The 18,562-nt window shown below is 39.7% G+C and overlaps 1 protein-coding gene across 1 annotated transcript in view; it reads right to left on the bottom strand.

Moving 5' to 3' along the window:
- Positions 1 to 17,147: 17,147 nt before the first annotated feature.
- LOC145785564 (uncharacterized) overlaps positions 17,148 to 18,562 on the bottom strand; it is a 28,781-nt gene continuing 27,366 nt past the window's right edge. Inside the window, exon 12 of the mRNA XM_082597223.1 lies at positions 17,148 to 17,561. Coding sequence (XP_082453349.1) covers positions 17,454 to 17,561 — 108 coding nt within the window. The 3' untranslated portion in view covers positions 17,148 to 17,453. The remainder of the gene's footprint in view (positions 17,562 to 18,562) is intronic.

Below are 18,562 nucleotides of genomic sequence, written 5' to 3'. Positions count from 1 at the left end.
TCAGGTAAGTTGGCCCACTCTAAATAATTTTTTAAAGTGCAACTGCACGATCGAATTAACATTGGCTAGAATCCATTGCCAAGACATCCGGTAGTTGTTGAAAAACTCACTTCCTTACAATTGAGGCCCAAAGCCGAGAAACCGACCCTTTTCCCACGCTCTCTAGCGCTTCTCTCTCACGCTACCTGGAAGTGGCAAACTCGTCAACGCCACCTAGTGATATGCCGTCAGTTGGAGTCGAGCTTAGTAGAGACCAAACTAGCCGAGATAGGCTTGGTTGCTTGTGAATGCGCAAATTTATAAGGCATCCATAATGAAGACTCATCTTTCAGCCAGCATTATACAAATTTAGTTGTTCATGCCTGTGTGCCTGGAGTGGTTTGCGAAGCCCATCGCCGAAGGCTAGTTTCGTAGATTACAACAGCCAAACTTGCTTATATCGAAAACATTTTGTATTGTATTATAGGACATAGTATCCTACAGTCGACTATCATGCGATACCGCTTTAGCATTCATTGGGACTGTCTTCGGCAGTGTTGACATCTAGGTTTTTTTTAAATAATCTAGATCAGTGGTTCTTAATCTTTTTTGTATGTTTTACCCTTTTAACAAAGATGAATATCAGATTTACCCTTAATATATAAAATGGTGCTCATTTATTAAAAAACGAAAGTAACAAATTCCATCAGTTATATTCAATGCGACGACTGCCCTTATGCTTTTTGGCAACGAGTTGTTCAATGTCTGATAAAGTAGTAGATAATGCACAACGAATATCAGATTCAACATGAAGTTAGTTTCGTTCTTTTGATTTGATAGTAAGCAATGCAGAAAAGCCGCATTCGCATAGGTAAGTTTAAGAAATCGTAAGGAGAATATTCAGAGCTTGAGTACCTATCCTTGGATAGCAATTTTCTATTTTAACCCAAAACTTTTCTAGGTTGCAAGAGTGAAACTCATCTTTTGCAAAAGAATCGTTTGTTAATTCTATAAATTCTTTTTGGATTGCTTCAGGAACATCTTTCACTTTACATACAAAAGGATTTCTCGATAGTTTCATCAAAATGCTGCCAGTTTTTATCTTGGAAAAATATCGTTCAAACTCCTCCTGCAAGTTTTGAAGATAGCTGATAATGTCATCCTTAAAGTTTTGAGATCATCTCCAGTTATCTGTGTCAAGAGGTGAAATGATATCTACATTCTACAATACCAGTACCTACAGCTGGCACAATTTTTCTGTCCCATCAACTGATGTAGATATTTTGATTCATATAGCTCATATACCCCCCAAAACGAGGAAATTTACCCCCAGGGGTAAATTTACCCCAGTTTAAGAAATGCTGATCTAGATGAAGCTAAAAAAAGACCAGAATAAACCAAATTGAAGCAGAAATACACTAAAAAATAAACCAACATACAATACTGATGACAAATCGCATTACGACTAGGGATGGTAGAAGTATTCCATCGCGTCCTCTGGGCTTGCCATCTTTTTCCCAATTCTTCCTATCAACCCTGAAGAAGGTTTGTAGGACTGCTGGATTGACCATTGCATGGAAGTCGTCCAACACAGTGATTCAAGAGGTGCTCTCCGCCATGCCGTTAAGCACCCTTACACACTGCTCGATTTCGTGGTTCGAATGTCACATAACATTGGTTAAGACGTACCGTACCTTACCTCGCCTGGGCCTATGACAGCTTTGGTCTCTCCCTTAACCAACAATTTCAATGGATAAGTCAACAGACCTGGCTTATTTTTTTCAAACTCGAGATTGCAAAAAGCCTATACTACCTGCCTTCACATAAAAAGCACGTGCAGCAAGACCAAAGCAGCGAAAAAAACCTCCTTCCTCTAGAGCAGTGGTTCCCAACCTGGGGGTCGCAGAGCATTTTATTGGGGATCGCGAAGCTGTTGCTCATGCAACAACAAAAGTGAATGTAAGTAGGACGATGTACCGGTCCGCTAGTAGCGTTTCATTGAGTCCGAAATGAAAATTTTCCGTTTCGGCTAGTCTGCCAGACTCATAGTCTGTTTGCATGCGATGACCGAAATGAGATTCGCGGCGGTCTGGATTTCATGTCGTAGTTTCAACAGAAATGAAACCAAAACAAAGCGGTTTCGGGTGATGTAAACACACCGCAATGAGATCCTCGCAACGAGATTAGCCCTAGTGCTAGTAGTTTGTGGTCTGTTTAAGTATTTATTTGAAGTGTAGGAGGAAGAGAGAACTTGAACATTAGGCTACATCAGTGCAATATAACTTCGTGTTTTTGAAATCATAATGATAGATATTTTCAACTGGGACTGGAATGCTGGTTGTTTAATTTAGGAGCAATTAGCAATTGCGAACCAGCAATACAAAGTCACTCTCTCAATTTTGGTGTGAAATGTATGATTCATACCCACAGATTTCTAAGCTGGCTTTCAATTAGGCCTATTACTGCCCTTCGCTACGACGTATCTAAGTGAGAGTGATTTTTCAGCTCTTCTGCATATGAAAACGAAGGAAAGAAATAGAATAGATGTGGAAGACGACATGAAACTGGCTCTGTCTAGCACGCAACCTCGAATTTCACGGTTAGCTGCAGACCTACAAGGTCAACCATCGCATTGATTTGTCAATAAATGCAAGAAAAACATTTTTAGTGCTTCCTTTTTTTGTAGCCTATTATTTGCTAATGGTATAGCCTACTTGCATTTAGGAAAGAATATAAGTGGGGGTCACTGTGTCTACGAAAATTTTTAAAGGGGGTCACCAAGACAAAAAGGTTGGGAACCACTGCTCTAGAGTCTAGACAGTGGTCGGCAACCTGCGGCTCCGGAGCCGCATGCGGCTCTTTAGCTCCTCTGAAGCGGCTCCCTCCAGATTTGACATGATTTGGTATAGCCTATGCGTTCGACTGTGATAATGAAAAAAGATGAAAAAAACGGCATCAAAACGTTGTTTACTAGTTGTGCAAGATGATGCAGCAATGAGCCAACTCTGATCGAGTGATACTCTATCAGAAAATAATAGACTTTTTTTTACAAGTTTGTTATTCAAGTTTTGACTTTATTAGGTCAGTTTACAGCTTTTGGGTGAACACTGAACAGCATACCTTTTTTTATCAGTAGCCATGCACAAATAAAAAAGAGAAAAGCTTTAGACGAAAACAGAGATGTTACTCAGCATAAACAATTGGACATAAACATGAACTTTGCATTCAATGCAAATGATGTTGGCATATCTGCATGCTTACTAGCCTATGTGGGAAAAAATCCCAAAATAAAGGACTTCAAAAGGCACTGTCAGAACAGCCATATAGCATTAATTTTGCTGCACATTATCCCATTTTGGAGATTAGATAAATTAGGCAGTATTGGAACTTATGCAAAGATCGGAACAGAGTAAGGAAGTTTTCAATAAATGGGTAACAGCCCCATGCCCCACACCAATGCTGCTAGTTTTGTGGCAGCTCAATAGATTGTTGAGCGAGGAAAGCCGTACACAGATAGAGATGACGGCATAAAAAAGAATTGTTCGGTAGCAAAGAAACTGTGGTCTGAATGATAACACTGGTCTACAAAAAAAGAATTTTTTTTTGCTCCATGAACTTTGAAGACTGATTTAGAGTAATTTTGAGGTGCTGAATCCGAATCTGATCTCAGATTTATCCTATCACGTCAGGTTTGTGAAATATGATAACAACAAATTGCTACTTTCGTTAAAAGTGGAAGATTTGGCGTTGCGTTTACCACCAACATATGCAGTGCTGTAACGAAAGGTTAGTGTTAGACAGGCCAAAACAGCCTAAATATGGTTACTGAACAAGCATTGCCATAGGCTTGCTTAAATCTTTGTGGTTTCATGCAAAACATTGACGGGGGGAGGGGTCAGTTACACTTATAGCCTCCCTTTTAGCTTGTTATTACTGCCTTGTTAACAATGTTGCTTAGAAAACAAATTGGTATCAAAATTATAATTGGTAGGTGTATTTCAGCTACTTATGCACCACATGGCCTGGATTTCTGGATCTTGCACAATGTGTATGTGCAATAAACGCAACGTCAAATCTTCCACTTTTGACGAAAGTAACAATATGCTGTTATCATATCTCACAAACCTGACGTGATAGCATAAATCTGAGGTCATATTCGGATTCAGCACCCCAAAATTACTCTAAATCAGTTTTCAAAGTTCACAGAGCAAAAATCGTGTAGACCAGTGAATTGACTAATCAATACGATGACTCATTTTTTCAAGATTGAAGTATCAAGTATCCAAAGTAAGTAAATCGCGGCTTTACATCAGCATTAAGCGATCTATAACAATAATTCACTTCCTAACATCGTTTTTATGCCACTGATTGCGCCAACTTATTTCTAACCTGTATTGTAGCCTAATAGAATAATGGTAAGTAATCAGAGCAAGTAAACCAATCGCGGAAATGTGTCTCAGGTGTATGAAGAGAGGCTAAAGATGTTGAGAAATGGTGTTAGTCAAAGAAAAATATGCAACCACTTCTCAAGCGATGGTCCTAAACGCCTACCTCGTTTCGGAGCCTACATTAAAAATGTTCCGATATTGGTACCCATGCAAAATGGGGTTTGTACTGCAAACAAGGTCCTATTTATAATCAGTATCGTTAGGAAAATCAAGGCAAACCGTTCCATCTACATGATATTTGATACAGCCTTCGTTATTTTCGAAAGTTTATTTGGTGTAATGTAAAAAAAAGTTTAACCTACTGAGGTAAAATACTGCATTATAATAGTAGATTATATTTTAAACCATACCGGTACCTGAATGCATACAATGTAAGTTATGTATGCCTATATAAAACCAACCAATAAGTAGAAATAAAGTAAAATTGAGGAGAAAGAGAGCTTTTCCACTGTTTAGTATACCGAGAGATGGATATGTTGGCCACGTGGCCAACTTACCTTCCATGGTGCGCCAAATTACCTGCACAGGCGGGCAAGATGGTCCATTTTAATTTTTTCGGAAAACTTGAAAAATTACATACCTAAAAATGTTGTTTTGATGCAAGAATATGTCCACTTCTGGAGTGATAAATTCTCTACCGTACTCTTCAATAGCATTCGCTTTAACATATGTTTGGTTATTAGCTCACAAATTCAATTTTACATTTTGCTGGGCCAACTTACCCGAGTCTTCCCTATGCGAATCTATTAAGGCTTTGTTAGTTCGAGGATAAAGATCTTAATCCAATCATCGAAACAACAGAATACACAAAAGGAGCTCCTCCAGCTAGCGAAAACACGTTGACGATACACCTGGAGACATAGGGAAAAACTTTTATCTAAGTCAGATGCCCGTAGTGTTAATTTTTTACATGGATTGACTGGGTAAAGATGAGTCCCATTCTTGAATCCAAGCATCGGGGGATGAGATGATAGGGTTCTCATTATACTAAGCCATTGGCACTGAGATTAGGGTGGCCAGTTCCTTTCTCTCGGCCGCTTTTACTTCAGCAATTACGCCCACCCAGTTTATTACACCCTAGGTAGAGGTGAGTGGTGTTTGTCAACAACCAGCATAAGCCGGGAGTCGAACCAGGATTGCGTGATTTGAAAGCGAGCGCCATCCCACCCAAAACACTCTAACGCATTCCATCTCGCTGCGTTCCCTGCACAACAAGTGTTGAAATTACCCTGGAAAAAAAACATTTTCAAGGCCACAGATGAGCCTATAGGTCTTCTAGTTCTAATAACAGTTGGTAAGTTTGTTAATCTAAGTTAAATAATCTACTGCTGTTAAATTTTCCGATTAAATTTGTTGAGGCATCGGCTAGAAATGCAGACACATTAAATTTGCTGATGGAAGAAATTATTGAGATGGAATGGAGATTTTTTTTATTAGGTATGGATTATCCCTAATTTCTATGATGGAATGAAAGAAAATCTCAGGATGCAGATTGAAAAAACATCTTCCATCCCATACCCTTCTTGTGACACACCAATGATGGGTTGCTGGCAGGGCCTCTGAGAGAAACTTTCACTAGGGGTACGAAGAGTCATTCCGGGCCCCCCTCTCACTCCGGGCCCCCTTTGTCTTGGACAAAAAGTGGGATGTTTGCTTAGGTGTATTGCACACCACACAACATTTTATTGCAGAATTGGACATCTATGCGCAGTGGCGCGGGAACTATTTTTCTCTAGGGGGGGCTTAAGATGCCGTAGTGTTGTCAGCTTCTGGGGGGCAAAGCCCCCCAGACCCCCCTTATGTGGGACAGCATTTAAAAGTGGTAGTATAGGCATTCGGTCCCCTCCCATGTAAAAAACGTCCTGGGCTGGGCTGACGTCCTTGGCTGACGTCCTTGTCCTGGGCATGACGTTAAAAACTGCAACCGGTGGGAAAGGCTCCAGTGTGGGAACTCTGGAGTTATGGGGAATATGGAGTTACCCCTTAGTTTTCCATTACTCCCAGGTCTGCTCTGGCCCGTAGCAGTAGCACCTGTCAGGGCCCCAGCTATGGGTCAAATAACACCACTCCGGCTTGTCACCTTATTCAAACCTGGATGTGTGGCAGACTGTGCGGAAGAAGCTCATCACTGGACATAGCTCAACGGACAGGAAGGCACCATCCAGTATCACAGTTGCAGGACGTGCCCAAGAGCATGACGTGACACGTAGACGTTATGGTCATCCTGCTGCATCTCATGCTTCACCCAATCGTCTTGACCATGTCTTGCCATTGGACCCTGAAACCTGAGACAAGAGAGTGAGGTTGGAGTCCCGCGCAGCCCTTCCTCACTTTAAACAAAATCACGCGCAAGTCATGATTCTGGATCACATCATCATCATCATCATCATCATGTAAAAAACAACGCCACAAACCCGTGCATTGTAAATTGTGACAAATGAAGAATGCAACAACAGAGCAGCTGTTCAGGAAATTCAAATGAAAACGAGCAAATTAGAAAGTGATATGAAATTGAAAACGACAGTTTGTGGAAGTGAGTTTTCACACGCTTCTGAAGATTGCTTTTCGCTCAGGTGTTTTCTCTGTGAACTGTGTCATGAGTTCTTTGACATCGACAGTGTCCAAAATGTTTTGGTGGACATGCATCAACGCAAGATGAGTAAGTCTTTTTTGTGTGATTGAGTTTCTCAACCACGTTTTCAGGCGTCTTAGAGCCAGTGGCGTAGCTAGGGGGGGAGGGGGGCGGACCACCCCGGGCGGCACATCTGGGGGCTGCACTTTCAGACTACGATTTTTGATTTTGATTATAATCTGATAAAAAAACGCATTTTATTTTCACATGCTTTTTCTTGAAGGGGCGGCAAAATCTGAATCCGCCCCGGGCGGCACATTCCCTAGCTACGCCACTGCTTAGAGCAGAAAAAGAACGTTCTGATGATGCAGCTGAAACCGGGAGGCAAAGGCAGAGCTACACGAATTTTCGTATTTTTTTGAAAAGATCTAGTGTTTGAGGGTTTAGTTGTGATAGTATCTCAGCAACCTTTTGAACGGGGTTTGCGGTTTTTCCACTTACAACTTCGCTGAACAAGGAAAGTTCCGTTTTTAGTCGATCTTTTCTGGTGGCATCGGATAAGCTGTTCTCAGTATCAGCTCTTTCCTCACCATTTGCACAGCTCAGAAGGGCCTTCTATCTGTTGGCTGCTGTAAGCAGATCCGCCTGGTCGAATTTTCGATCAAGCTCAGCTTGAACCAAATCAAGGGCTTCAATGTATTACCGTTTCCATGCTCTTTCTCCCGCAGACGACAAACCATCTGATTCTTCTGTGTTTCGAAACTTTGCTGGAGTTTGGCTCACTCGGGTTCCTTTGGCGTTTTTAGGTTATTGGCAAACGCAAAGACGTTTGCTGCTTCCATAAGCTTGGCAATGGATTAATCTTTTCTGAGATTTTTGATCGCGGAGGATGGTGATGGATTTCAAAGCTGAAGAAGCAGAGATCTTCTTGTTTTGGATCTGTCTTGCGACGGCTTCTGTAGGCTGATAAACTTCACCACTGCAGGTAATCGCAAAATAAAGCCGCATCGTGCGTGCTTGTTTTACTCAGCCGAATATTTTTGCACGTGAGTCTCCTCTCATTGCAATATCTTCTGTCATGTCGGTCAGACATTGCGACAGGGTAGAGAGCGAGGGCAGAAGCGAGGACAACAAGAGCGAAGGCAGAAGCACGAACGCACCAACGAGTAGGACACAAACCCAGCAATTTGCAGGCAACTTCATAGGAACCAAAAAGCGACATGAATAAAGATTACGTTATAGCCTACGTTTAGACGATTCACGAATTACAACTGCAACACTTTGAACGAAGTTTAAGGCATCGGCAATAAGCCTCGCTTCCTTTACAACGTTTTGCAAAATCAAATCGAGAACATGATTACTGCAGTGAATGTATACCGATCCAGGGCATAATGCTTTAAGTTTGGCCTGCACTCAGTGTTGGGCGCGATAACTCATTTTTCAGTTAAACGATAACGATAATCGATAAACGAAAAATGCCTAAAGCGATAACGATAAACGATAAATTAAAAAAAAGTTAAGCGATAACGATAAACGATAAATTATCGCCGATAATGTCCGATAACGATAATTTTTTTTTCTTGATTAGCGCTGCCCCGTCCCATGCAGCACGAACTGTTTTCATCAACATGCCAAAAAATCGAACATAATATACTGTAAAGGGACAAAACTTTTTGTAAGTTATGCATAAACAGAATCGCAATAGCGGCAGTGGGTATCGAATCTTCAACCTCTTGATCCAGAATCAAACCACTGAGGTAACCGCCGTGCTTATTATACCTTCAGATACCAGTTGGATGCTTTTATCAATTGAGTTACACTGCCGCTTATGTGCAGTAGGCAAAATAATTAAATCAAATGAAAATACCATAAAAAATTCCAAACTTTGTATTTTGCTTTCTGCTTAAAGGGCTGTTTACAGCAAAGTCAGCAGTAATTGAAAAAATTCCCAAAAACGCAAAATGCTTGAAAATTTATCAGTAATCTTAAGCGTTATTGGTAGTAAAAATGTGCATACTGTGAAATCCATCAAGCTTGTCAAATTAGTCGTGTTTGTTTAAGAACAATAACATAATTATCGTAATTTACTGATAATTTCAGATATTTTTTTTTGTTTTCTTTGTGAACACCATCATTAAAGCAATGGCAGAACGCTGAGTTGTTGAGATAAGAATTAAAATGCAGGCACTGTATTAGTGGGAATAAAAATATTTGATTGAGGTAGGCTATGTCGCATAGGTAGGCTACAGTAAATGAGAAAGGTTATACTGTATTTAGCATAATTTTACCACGCAACTCGATCCGCCTATTGTCATGCAAAAACTACTACAAGATGCATAAAATGTGATGTCGGTCTGCATGTTAAATGCTTCAAGCAATATCATATTCCGCAATGACTTGTTTCAGTGATGTTGTGTTACTTTGCTAATTTTCATCTTCATATTTTTTGAACTTTCATTTTAATAAAATGCTCGATGACAATAATGACATGACAAGACATGAACAAGACATTTCCCATTTATCACTTTGAGCGATAAGTAAAATGTAATAACGCTTAAGCATTACGCACAAGAAACTTGTGAAATTTGATAACGGATTTGCCTAGCGTCTTATATATAGGACGGCTTTTTTCTCAAAAAGTACAAACACAATTAGGAAAAAAATAATTGTGATATGTTTTTTAGGTCATAGGCTAATTATGCAATATTTAAATTTTCCGAAATTTTTTTTAAGTACTTTCACTTTCGGCACAAATGGGTTAACTTTTTAAGTTAAATGGCACTTATGCATTTGGTTATTATTTTTGGATTAAAGTTATATCGCCAAGCTAGAAAAAAATCGATCTTACAGTCTATAACCGATCTTGTGTTGTTATTGTGTGTGAATTTTGTCTTTTAATCAGAGTTTGTGACGTAACCGCACGTCTCAAGGCAAGTTCTTGCAATTTTAGTTTATCTACTCATCTAAAGATTTAATGCGTTTAAAACAGTTAGTTTCATGTTTTGACGAGAGAGATTTTATTTTTTTACGACAATTACTAAAAACTAACACTTCCAACGAAAAAAAAACACAAGAATAAAATAGTTGATCGTGAGGTGGCGCGAAAGACCATGTTTCCGATGTAAAAGCGGTCTCGTATTGCGACACTTTCACAAACCACTTGCCAATTTCTTTCGCTTTGCTTCAAAGGAAGTTGTTCCGCCTGTGCGCTTACATTTTAATCGTAAAACTCACTCGCGATTGCCCATTGCAGCAAAACAACAAGAGACTTGTTGCATGCATTTCATTGCATTGCAATTTGCAACTCTAAAAATTATTGTGTTGTCAGGGCCGTCGTTGCAGGGGGTGTGCCCCCTCCCCTGATAACGACCTGTGCACACACACTTCAGGCACTAAAAAAGAACTGGTTTTAATTTTAGTTTCATTAACTAGGTGGCTACTGGCTAGTAAAAATATTACTTTTCATGGTCTTTCCACTTGTGTGTTGATCCGAAATAAAATTTATCGGCGATTAATTATCGGCGATAATCAAATATTGCCTTTGGCGATAACGATAAACGATAACTGAAAAAATAATTGAGCGATAACGATAAGTGATAAAAATTTATCGCCGATAATTATTGCCGATGAATTATCGGCGATAATGCCCATCACTGCCCGCACTCACTTCTAGCAACCAGACATATCCTACTGTATTTGCTGCACCGTCAAAATAAGACCTTGAAGGCGTTCAATCGGCAAATTCAGCTGGGAAAACAAGTCGGTGATACACGAAAACAACGTTTCCGACTTAGAATCGGGAGCATTATACAACCCAAGAAAAACGTTTTGCAACACGATTTCTGAAAATATGTTATGTACCTTCAATTGTCAGAATTTTCTAGGGGGGGCTGAAGCAATTATCGAAAGTTCCAGGGGGGGCTGAATTAACTCTAGGGGGGGCTGCAGCCCCTTGAGCACCCCTACTTCCCGCGCCCCTGTCTATGCGTAATAATAGTATGAGGCTGCAATAAAACTATTATTTTGTGTTGTGCAATCATGTGATCTGACCCTCGCCAATTTGTGTATCCTTCATTGAATTCGTGTGTCAGTTGTTGATGGTGCTGTAGGCCTACTGCTGTTGAGGTGTCGCTTATTGTAGCCGACATCTTTAATGTAAAATTTGTAAATTCATTTTTTTATTTCTCTTAGATGTAGCTTATAATTAATTCTGAAGAGGACACTATGTGATGTCGAAAACGTTGGATTTAGTACAGTAGTTTTTTCATGTTTTTTTGTGTGCTTAATGTTAAATCCATTAACGTTACTGAGTGTTATATATATCTGGTACAAGCCAAGCTCTCTACCAAGGCTCAAACATAACATCTTGTTAAAATATAATCAAGTTAATCATCTGACCAATCCTAATCTTTCTTCATTAACTTTTGCATTCACCACATGCCCAGTAGGCTACAGCAGAGGTGAACGAGAGAAGTCACTTTTTTTGACTCCGGCTCCAGTCCTGCTCAGAAAGTATTCTCCGGCTCCTGCTCTTAACTCCAAAATTCATTTTGAAGTGAAATAAGCGTGAAACTACCTTTGTCACATAGTTTTTAAAAAACAAAAAACACCCGGGCTTTTTGCCTGGGTTTTTCTCAAACCTGCTTTTGCTGCACTATGCCCCTCCCCCCCAGGACAGGAGAATAACTAACTTTTATGATTTAATTTAGAGTGCTTTTTACAAAACATTTTTGCACGTAAAGCATTAAATTACCACTTTGGGCGCCTAATTTGCTCACAAAGCACTCGATTACCTTTCTGGGCCCTTTTGCTAGATTGCGGGCCCCCAAGACTAAACAATGACAACTTTTATGTTTGAAATCAGTCGTTTAGGATGGGTTTAACCAAACACTTTTGCGCGTAAACTATAAAACCACAATTTCGGGCCCCCAACCAACACAGGCCTGGGCCCTCAAGGGTACGCCGTACCCTTCGTACCCCCCTCTCATAGGCCCTGGTTGCTGGTAAGGTGGGCCGCATTCATTTGCCCCGTCTGTAATATTAAATTAATAATAATAATAATAATTTATTTGCATCAGTATTTGCAATTTGCAAATTAATGTGATGAAGTTGGTTTAAAAGGCTTAGATCTCTTCGAAGCCTGAACTGTCAATAACATTTGTTTCGATCAATGTAGGCTATCAAACTCGCTATTTCGCAAAAGTAGGATAGGCTATGTTCGTTTATTGAAGATGCCAATGACAGATATAATTGGATGCGTCGCTGCTGATTGGTCGACTCTAACCTTTCGAAATAAAGACCAGGTTCTTTGAAGCAAAATGGAGACAGAGAGATTCGTTTATTTCACTAAAACAGGCAAGTCCTTGAGCCATGGAGATCAAACAGCGACATGCTTTCAATAGGATTACGCTGATAAAACTCCAAACTCTTTATCTAGTCGACCCCGAGATAGAGTATAAACATTAGGCTGCCACACTTTTTTTTCAATTTGCTAAATTAGCTCTGTTTGTTAGGAGGGAGTAGCAGCAGAAATTGTCAAGACACAGTCACACCAGGGATTATTCAAACCGCCTTGTTTGAGTTAAATCAAACCTAATTTACAAAAATGTTACCTCGACATAAAGTCAAAACAAATTTGCAACCTTTGAGAGCAATTGCTAAAATTCCAGGGCAGGTGATGGAAAGTCAAGCCAGGACAAGTAGTAGGGGAAAGTGCTTGAAAGCGGCCGACTTTTTTTTTCTTTTAAGGAATTTTTTGGCATAAAAAATCGTATTTTTATATTATTTTAGTTTCGAAAGGTTAAGTAAGCTTCGCTCTTGAATATAATCGTATTTTTGGCACTCTATGGTTAGTAGTTTTTGCGTGGCAAGTGTTTAAAAAAAGCGTGCTTCAATCGGCGCACTGTAGAAAACGGTCGAGTAGGGGAAGGTGGGGTGAGTTGAGCAATGGGGTAAGTTGAGCAACCCTTAGTTCCAGGAAAACGGAAAAGCTAAAACGAATTTTTCCGCCACCAAGTTATTTTACCCATAATGCCTTTTAATCCACTATATCGATCTAAACAACTGGAAGCTTTGTTTAGGAATGGTTCCACTTTTTTGAGTTTAGGTGCTTAGGAGTAAATATTTGACAGCGGCGGAAACTTCTGTTTATTGAATTATTAGTAGAGATAGATGAAATTCGTTTTTCAATTGAGGTAGACGTTACATCTGCCTCGGCTCGTAGCCAATAATGCAATATAGTTTTCAAGCAGTCTTTGAAAAAATTAACTTTTTTTAAAAATGATGGAGATGGGGTAAGTTGAGCAATTGCTCTTGGGGTAAGTTGAGCAGTTGCTCAACTTACCCCAGTAAATAACTTAAGACAGCTGATCAGGTCAAGCCAGCTAATTATCTTGTTTTTTCTTTCCTTTCCATGTTAAAGCTACAATTGATGTACAGGTTACCTTTTCAAGTATATTGCTTGGTCAGTTAAATACAATGCCACGTATATACCAAAGAAAAACAAACAGGGGAGACGTTCAAGATGCTGTGCTGAGGAGTGCAGCAGATAATTAATGTTATAAATGGAAAATCCGTAAACGCTGCTTCTATTGATCATGGTATTAAACGGATGACGCTGACTCGTTACATCTAATCGATTTGAGCGTGCTAGAAGAGGCTGAAACAACAAGCATTGAGTCCCGCATTATTCGAAATCAACTCAGATGGTGCGGGCATGTAGTGCGAATGCCAGATCAGCGTCTCCCTAAGCAAATGTTCTACTCGGAATTGGCTAAGGGTAAGCGTTCGGTAGGTGGACAAAAGAAGCGGTATAAAGACTCACTGAAGAGTAATCTTAAAATGTGTAACATCAATTATACAAACTGGGAGGAAACGGCTGAGGATAGGCTGCTTTGGAGATCTGTTACTCAGAAAGGTATTGCCACGTTTGAGAAGAGCAGATCTAAAAGGTTAAAAGAAAAAAGAATGCAAAGAAAAGAACGACAATCACACCCACAACCAACTCTCCCAAAGGACCTTAAATGTACCAAATGTAACCGAACTTTTAAAGCCAAGATTGGACTAATTAGCCATTTAAGAACTCACCGTTAGCTTTTATTTTATTGCGAAGGCCATCATCCTCGAAGACGAGGGATAGCCATCACATAAATCGAGTGAAGAATGCTGTCGCTGGCGATAATGTGACTTCAGTCAGTAGAGCTATGCAGAGCTAGCGTTATGGTTTTGCTAACCACACCACCCCACACATCGCATCAACTACAGCCTCTAGACAAGGCTGTGTACGGACTGTTTAAGTCTTAGGCCTACTACAGCATTACGTGATCGGTCTGCAAGAGGTTTTTCCAAACACTCCTCACTATAGCCTAACATTTGAATAGCTTATATGGTGATATATTGAAAACTGGGGCAACCACCCCCTCCCTACAGTAGATACGAAGACCAAAAACATATTCTGAGTGGTAAATCAATGGCTCAGTTGCAATAAAAACATGTATTAATACTAACTCTGCAACTTAAGAAATTGAAGTTGTCTTGATTTCTTATTAATGTAAGCAATCAACGCCTTAATTCATTGTTGCTCAACTTACCCCATGCTGTTGCTCAACTTACCCCATTAAAAAAAGGGTGGGGTAAGTTGAGCAACTTTTACAAAACTACTCAGATCAGATGAAATATAAAAGACAAGAAAAATATTTTTGCTTTGAAGCAGGGCCAATGAGCATACCTTTAACATCCATGACAAAAATATTCTCTGACGCCTGACACATTTTCAAGAAACGCGTGTTTATAAAAACCTGCTCAACTTACCCCACCTTCCCCTACAGTGATGCCATATGGTCATGTACAGTGCCCCTATCATAAACTTACTAGAGTTCTCGGTGATCATCTGTGGGATTTATAACTTAATATGCTTGTAACTGCACAGAAAGCTGGAATAAACGTAACGAAAGAAATCGAACATACTGAAAAAATTATAACTATACATCAATTAGCTGGAGAATTACCCAGCTAACAAATTATTCGCTGAATTTACATTGATTCAATGTTGCCAAACGTTGAATTACCTATTGATACAAATAAGCTGATTTGACCTAAGGCACCTGCAGCTAATAAGGCCCGGCCAGTAATAAGGCCCACCCCCTGGATCTCCGTTGTTACAAATCTTTTAAACAAAATTGGAAGCTCTGATTGCTGCTATGGTGAATTGACACTAACTGGTCAAGTTTCACAGCCTAAAGTTGAGAACTTTTTGGGTTACGGAAAGTTGAAGTTTGGGGGGACTGAAATTGAGTGGTTTTATTAATTTTCACATATTTTAGACTGTTCTGCAGTTAACAAACCGCTTTGACTTCGGTTTTTTTGCATTTTATGTGAAAGATATGTGCATGCTGATGCAGTAAAACCAATAAATTTGAACTTTTTTTCTAATTAAAGCAAGACTGATAATGATGATCAGACTAGGCAAATTTTGGTAATGACTAATGAGGTCCATGGGCCCCTGGGGTAACGTTGTGCACCCCTGGTTAAGAAAGTGAGGGTTAAAGACTTGAGTGACCTAAACAATTCTTGTTACACCATTAATCCAATTTGTTATTGCAATGGAAATACCATAATTTCAGAATCAAAATACTTTATCATCCCTACCATATCTAAAAACACCATGTCGCTTTTTAAAAAATGGAGCATGGGGCGGGGGAGGGAATAGTTGTCTCTGTGTATTTAATTATTAGTTATGTGCCTGTGTTGTCGATTAGAATTTGTTTTGTGGTGTTGTTATAGTGAAAATACACCTTTTCCATCACTTTTGGTACTAATTCAAACCGGGCCTTATTCACAACACGTGCATCTAATAAGGCCCGCTTGAGATTTTTTTAATATTTTACAACCCCTTTTACTTAGAAACTTGTTTCATAGATATGTTGTTTAGATAGACCCAAAGTATCCTCATTCCAAGTTTCGTTCAAAATTATGCAGTATTTAGAAAAATATTGAGGTTTGAAAATTAGCGGGCTTTATTAGCTGCAGGTGCCTTATTTCAAGGGTTCACTTTTTCCCTTCAACGCGTCATCAGCTTATTTTGTGCACTTCAATGTTTTCTAATACAGTAGAATTCGCCTATAACGGCACCTCTAGGGGATTTGCAAAAACTGACGTTATAGCCGAATTGACGTTATAGACGAACTACCGCAAACTATTCCACAACTATCTTTTGATTAAAGAAAGAGGTGTATAGGCCTAATCCAATCAGAGTTACTGTGTACCACCAAACTGACAAAAGGCACGCAGAAAATACATTAAACAAAGAAATTGTTTAAAAAAAATAACCTACAGCGAAAGGTACAGGAAATTTGCACAATACAAGTCGTTACATACAATAGTAGAAAAGTTCATTGTTTATTAGCAAAAAAGGCATTGATCTTGAGCTGTTTTGGTTTTGACACGGATTTGACACAGCAGTAGAGCTGCTTTTTACAGGTGATAGTTTTTCACGCGGGAAAAAAGTTAATTCAGTTAAAGTCCCTGCTGAGAACGACGTAGCGAAATAAAGGGAAGACATTTTGCAAGCAGCAGCGCTAACTGGATTAAAAGACTGACCGTTCGTGGTGAAGGTGACGGCTTAAAGTGACGTTATAAACGAACAAAAGACGTCTGGGGACCAATAAAGGGTGCTGTTACATGCGAATTGACGTTATAGGCGATGCTGTTGTAGACGAACTACGATGTATGTAAAAGATAGGAATTCTGCCGGGACCGAGCGAAATGTGACGTAATAGGCGAATTGACGTTATAAACGAAGCCGTTATAGGCGAATTCTACTGTAATACGCATCTTATTGTAATTTGACCCACTCGGTAGTTGCAGAGGTAACCAGGTTAATAACTTCTTGCCCGAAGTAGAATCCAAACAAAAACTAATATTCGCCGGTTTCACATCTACACACATAGATTTGAAAAGAAAACTATGGTATCGGTACTTGCTAACTGCGTGTGCCCGGAAGAGAAGTAATTTTTTTGAAGAATATAATCCTTCAAAGGAATAATAATAATCCCAGCTTACAAGCACCAACGCATCTCAAACAACATAGGCTACAAAGACTTTATTACGAGGATATTCACTTGATTGTATCACCATCCGTTCATAACGCATTGGTGGTCCACGAGTTGACGCGAAGTTTATTCATGAACACAAATAGCCTGCACGCACTTGATATAGTACATATTACATTTACTACTTTTACACTTGTAAAAACAAAATAACAAAAAAGCATTCCAAGGAGTGCGGAAAGCATGATCTTGGCAGCAGTGCGACTGTGGTTCGGAATGCTGTAGCACTTCCAGCACGAAGCGCTTCCCGGCAGCTTGTGGTCGTGATGCGCCATTGTGGGATGAACGGTGGGCATTGTGACGTCACCACAGCACCGACTCTTCTTTGAAGTTGCGTCGGCTGATCTACTACCTCCTCATCAGTTGATCCAATCGAGCCTTCAGTTGCTCGTTCAGTTCGTGCGTCTTGGCTCTGTCCTGTCTTTCTATGAGGAAGTCCTGCTTGTAGACGTCAGACTGCAAACAAAGAGACATTCGACAATGTAAGTGTCATTCATAGAATATAGAAGAAAACCACGTTGCAGATAGCAGAATGTTTCAATACAATTCTGTTCGTATGAAGTTCTCAGGGACATTAGACCTAAAAACCTTTCTGGCGCACAAGTGTGACGATGAAAACTGGCCAACGTGTATAACTGTATATGGCAGTGACGTTCGGTGGCTTAAACCGTTGGGAAAGCAACTTGGAAATATGCTGCAGCAAGGTAGTAGGCACGAAGGGCGTAACCGTCGGGCGAAGCCCAAAGGTGTGTTGCCGAAGGCAACACTTCCAGCGGGGGGTCTGGGGGGCCTCCCCCAGAAATTTTTGAAAAACACTTCCAATTTGGTGCGCTCTGAGAGCATTTCCAAAACAAATCAAAAATAAAAGTCTGTTAAATTGTGCTGCGCCTATGTCGTGATCATACATCCATTTAATGTTTAGAAGTCATGAACAATCTTAATTTTAACGTTGCAGGACCAAAATCCTGTGTTTGACATGGAATAATAGTTGTCTAAATGTTTAATTCGTCATGAATGTTCATTCTCAGATATTCAGTTAAGCCTACACTACAAAAACTAACACTTAGGCCTAAACATTACAACCACAAGCAATTTGTACAAAAAGCTGGATAATAAAAAAAGATAATAAATAAAATAAAGCTTGATACAAAAAGCTGGATAAGGATCAGTTGGGGGAGTGAAAAAGTGGAGTGAAACAGTTGGGGGAGTGAAAAAGGAACAGTTTTAAACTTTTTTCTTCCTAAGTGTGAATTTCATCGATGAAAACGCTTAAAGTTGGTCATTTTTATTTCTATTTTTTTTTAGATGGTTCTTTTGTTTCGTTTGTCAAATGCAGAGGCCTTCCAAATTGGGAGTGTCGCTTTTCCCAAACAAACCCTCGTGGTCTGTTTCGCATATTGCAGAGGTTTTGAACCCCTGAAGCAATCCGGTCACCGAGATTGACAAGGCAGAGTTTT

This window comes from Aplidium turbinatum, chromosome 16 (assembly GCF_918807975.1).
Source record: "Aplidium turbinatum chromosome 16, kaAplTurb1.1, whole genome shotgun sequence".
In the NCBI taxonomy this organism is placed as follows: Eukaryota; Metazoa; Chordata; class Ascidiacea; order Aplousobranchia; family Polyclinidae; genus Aplidium; species Aplidium turbinatum.
Note: the sequence above shows the minus strand (reverse complement) of the source record. Positions and strands in the feature narration are given on the sequence as shown.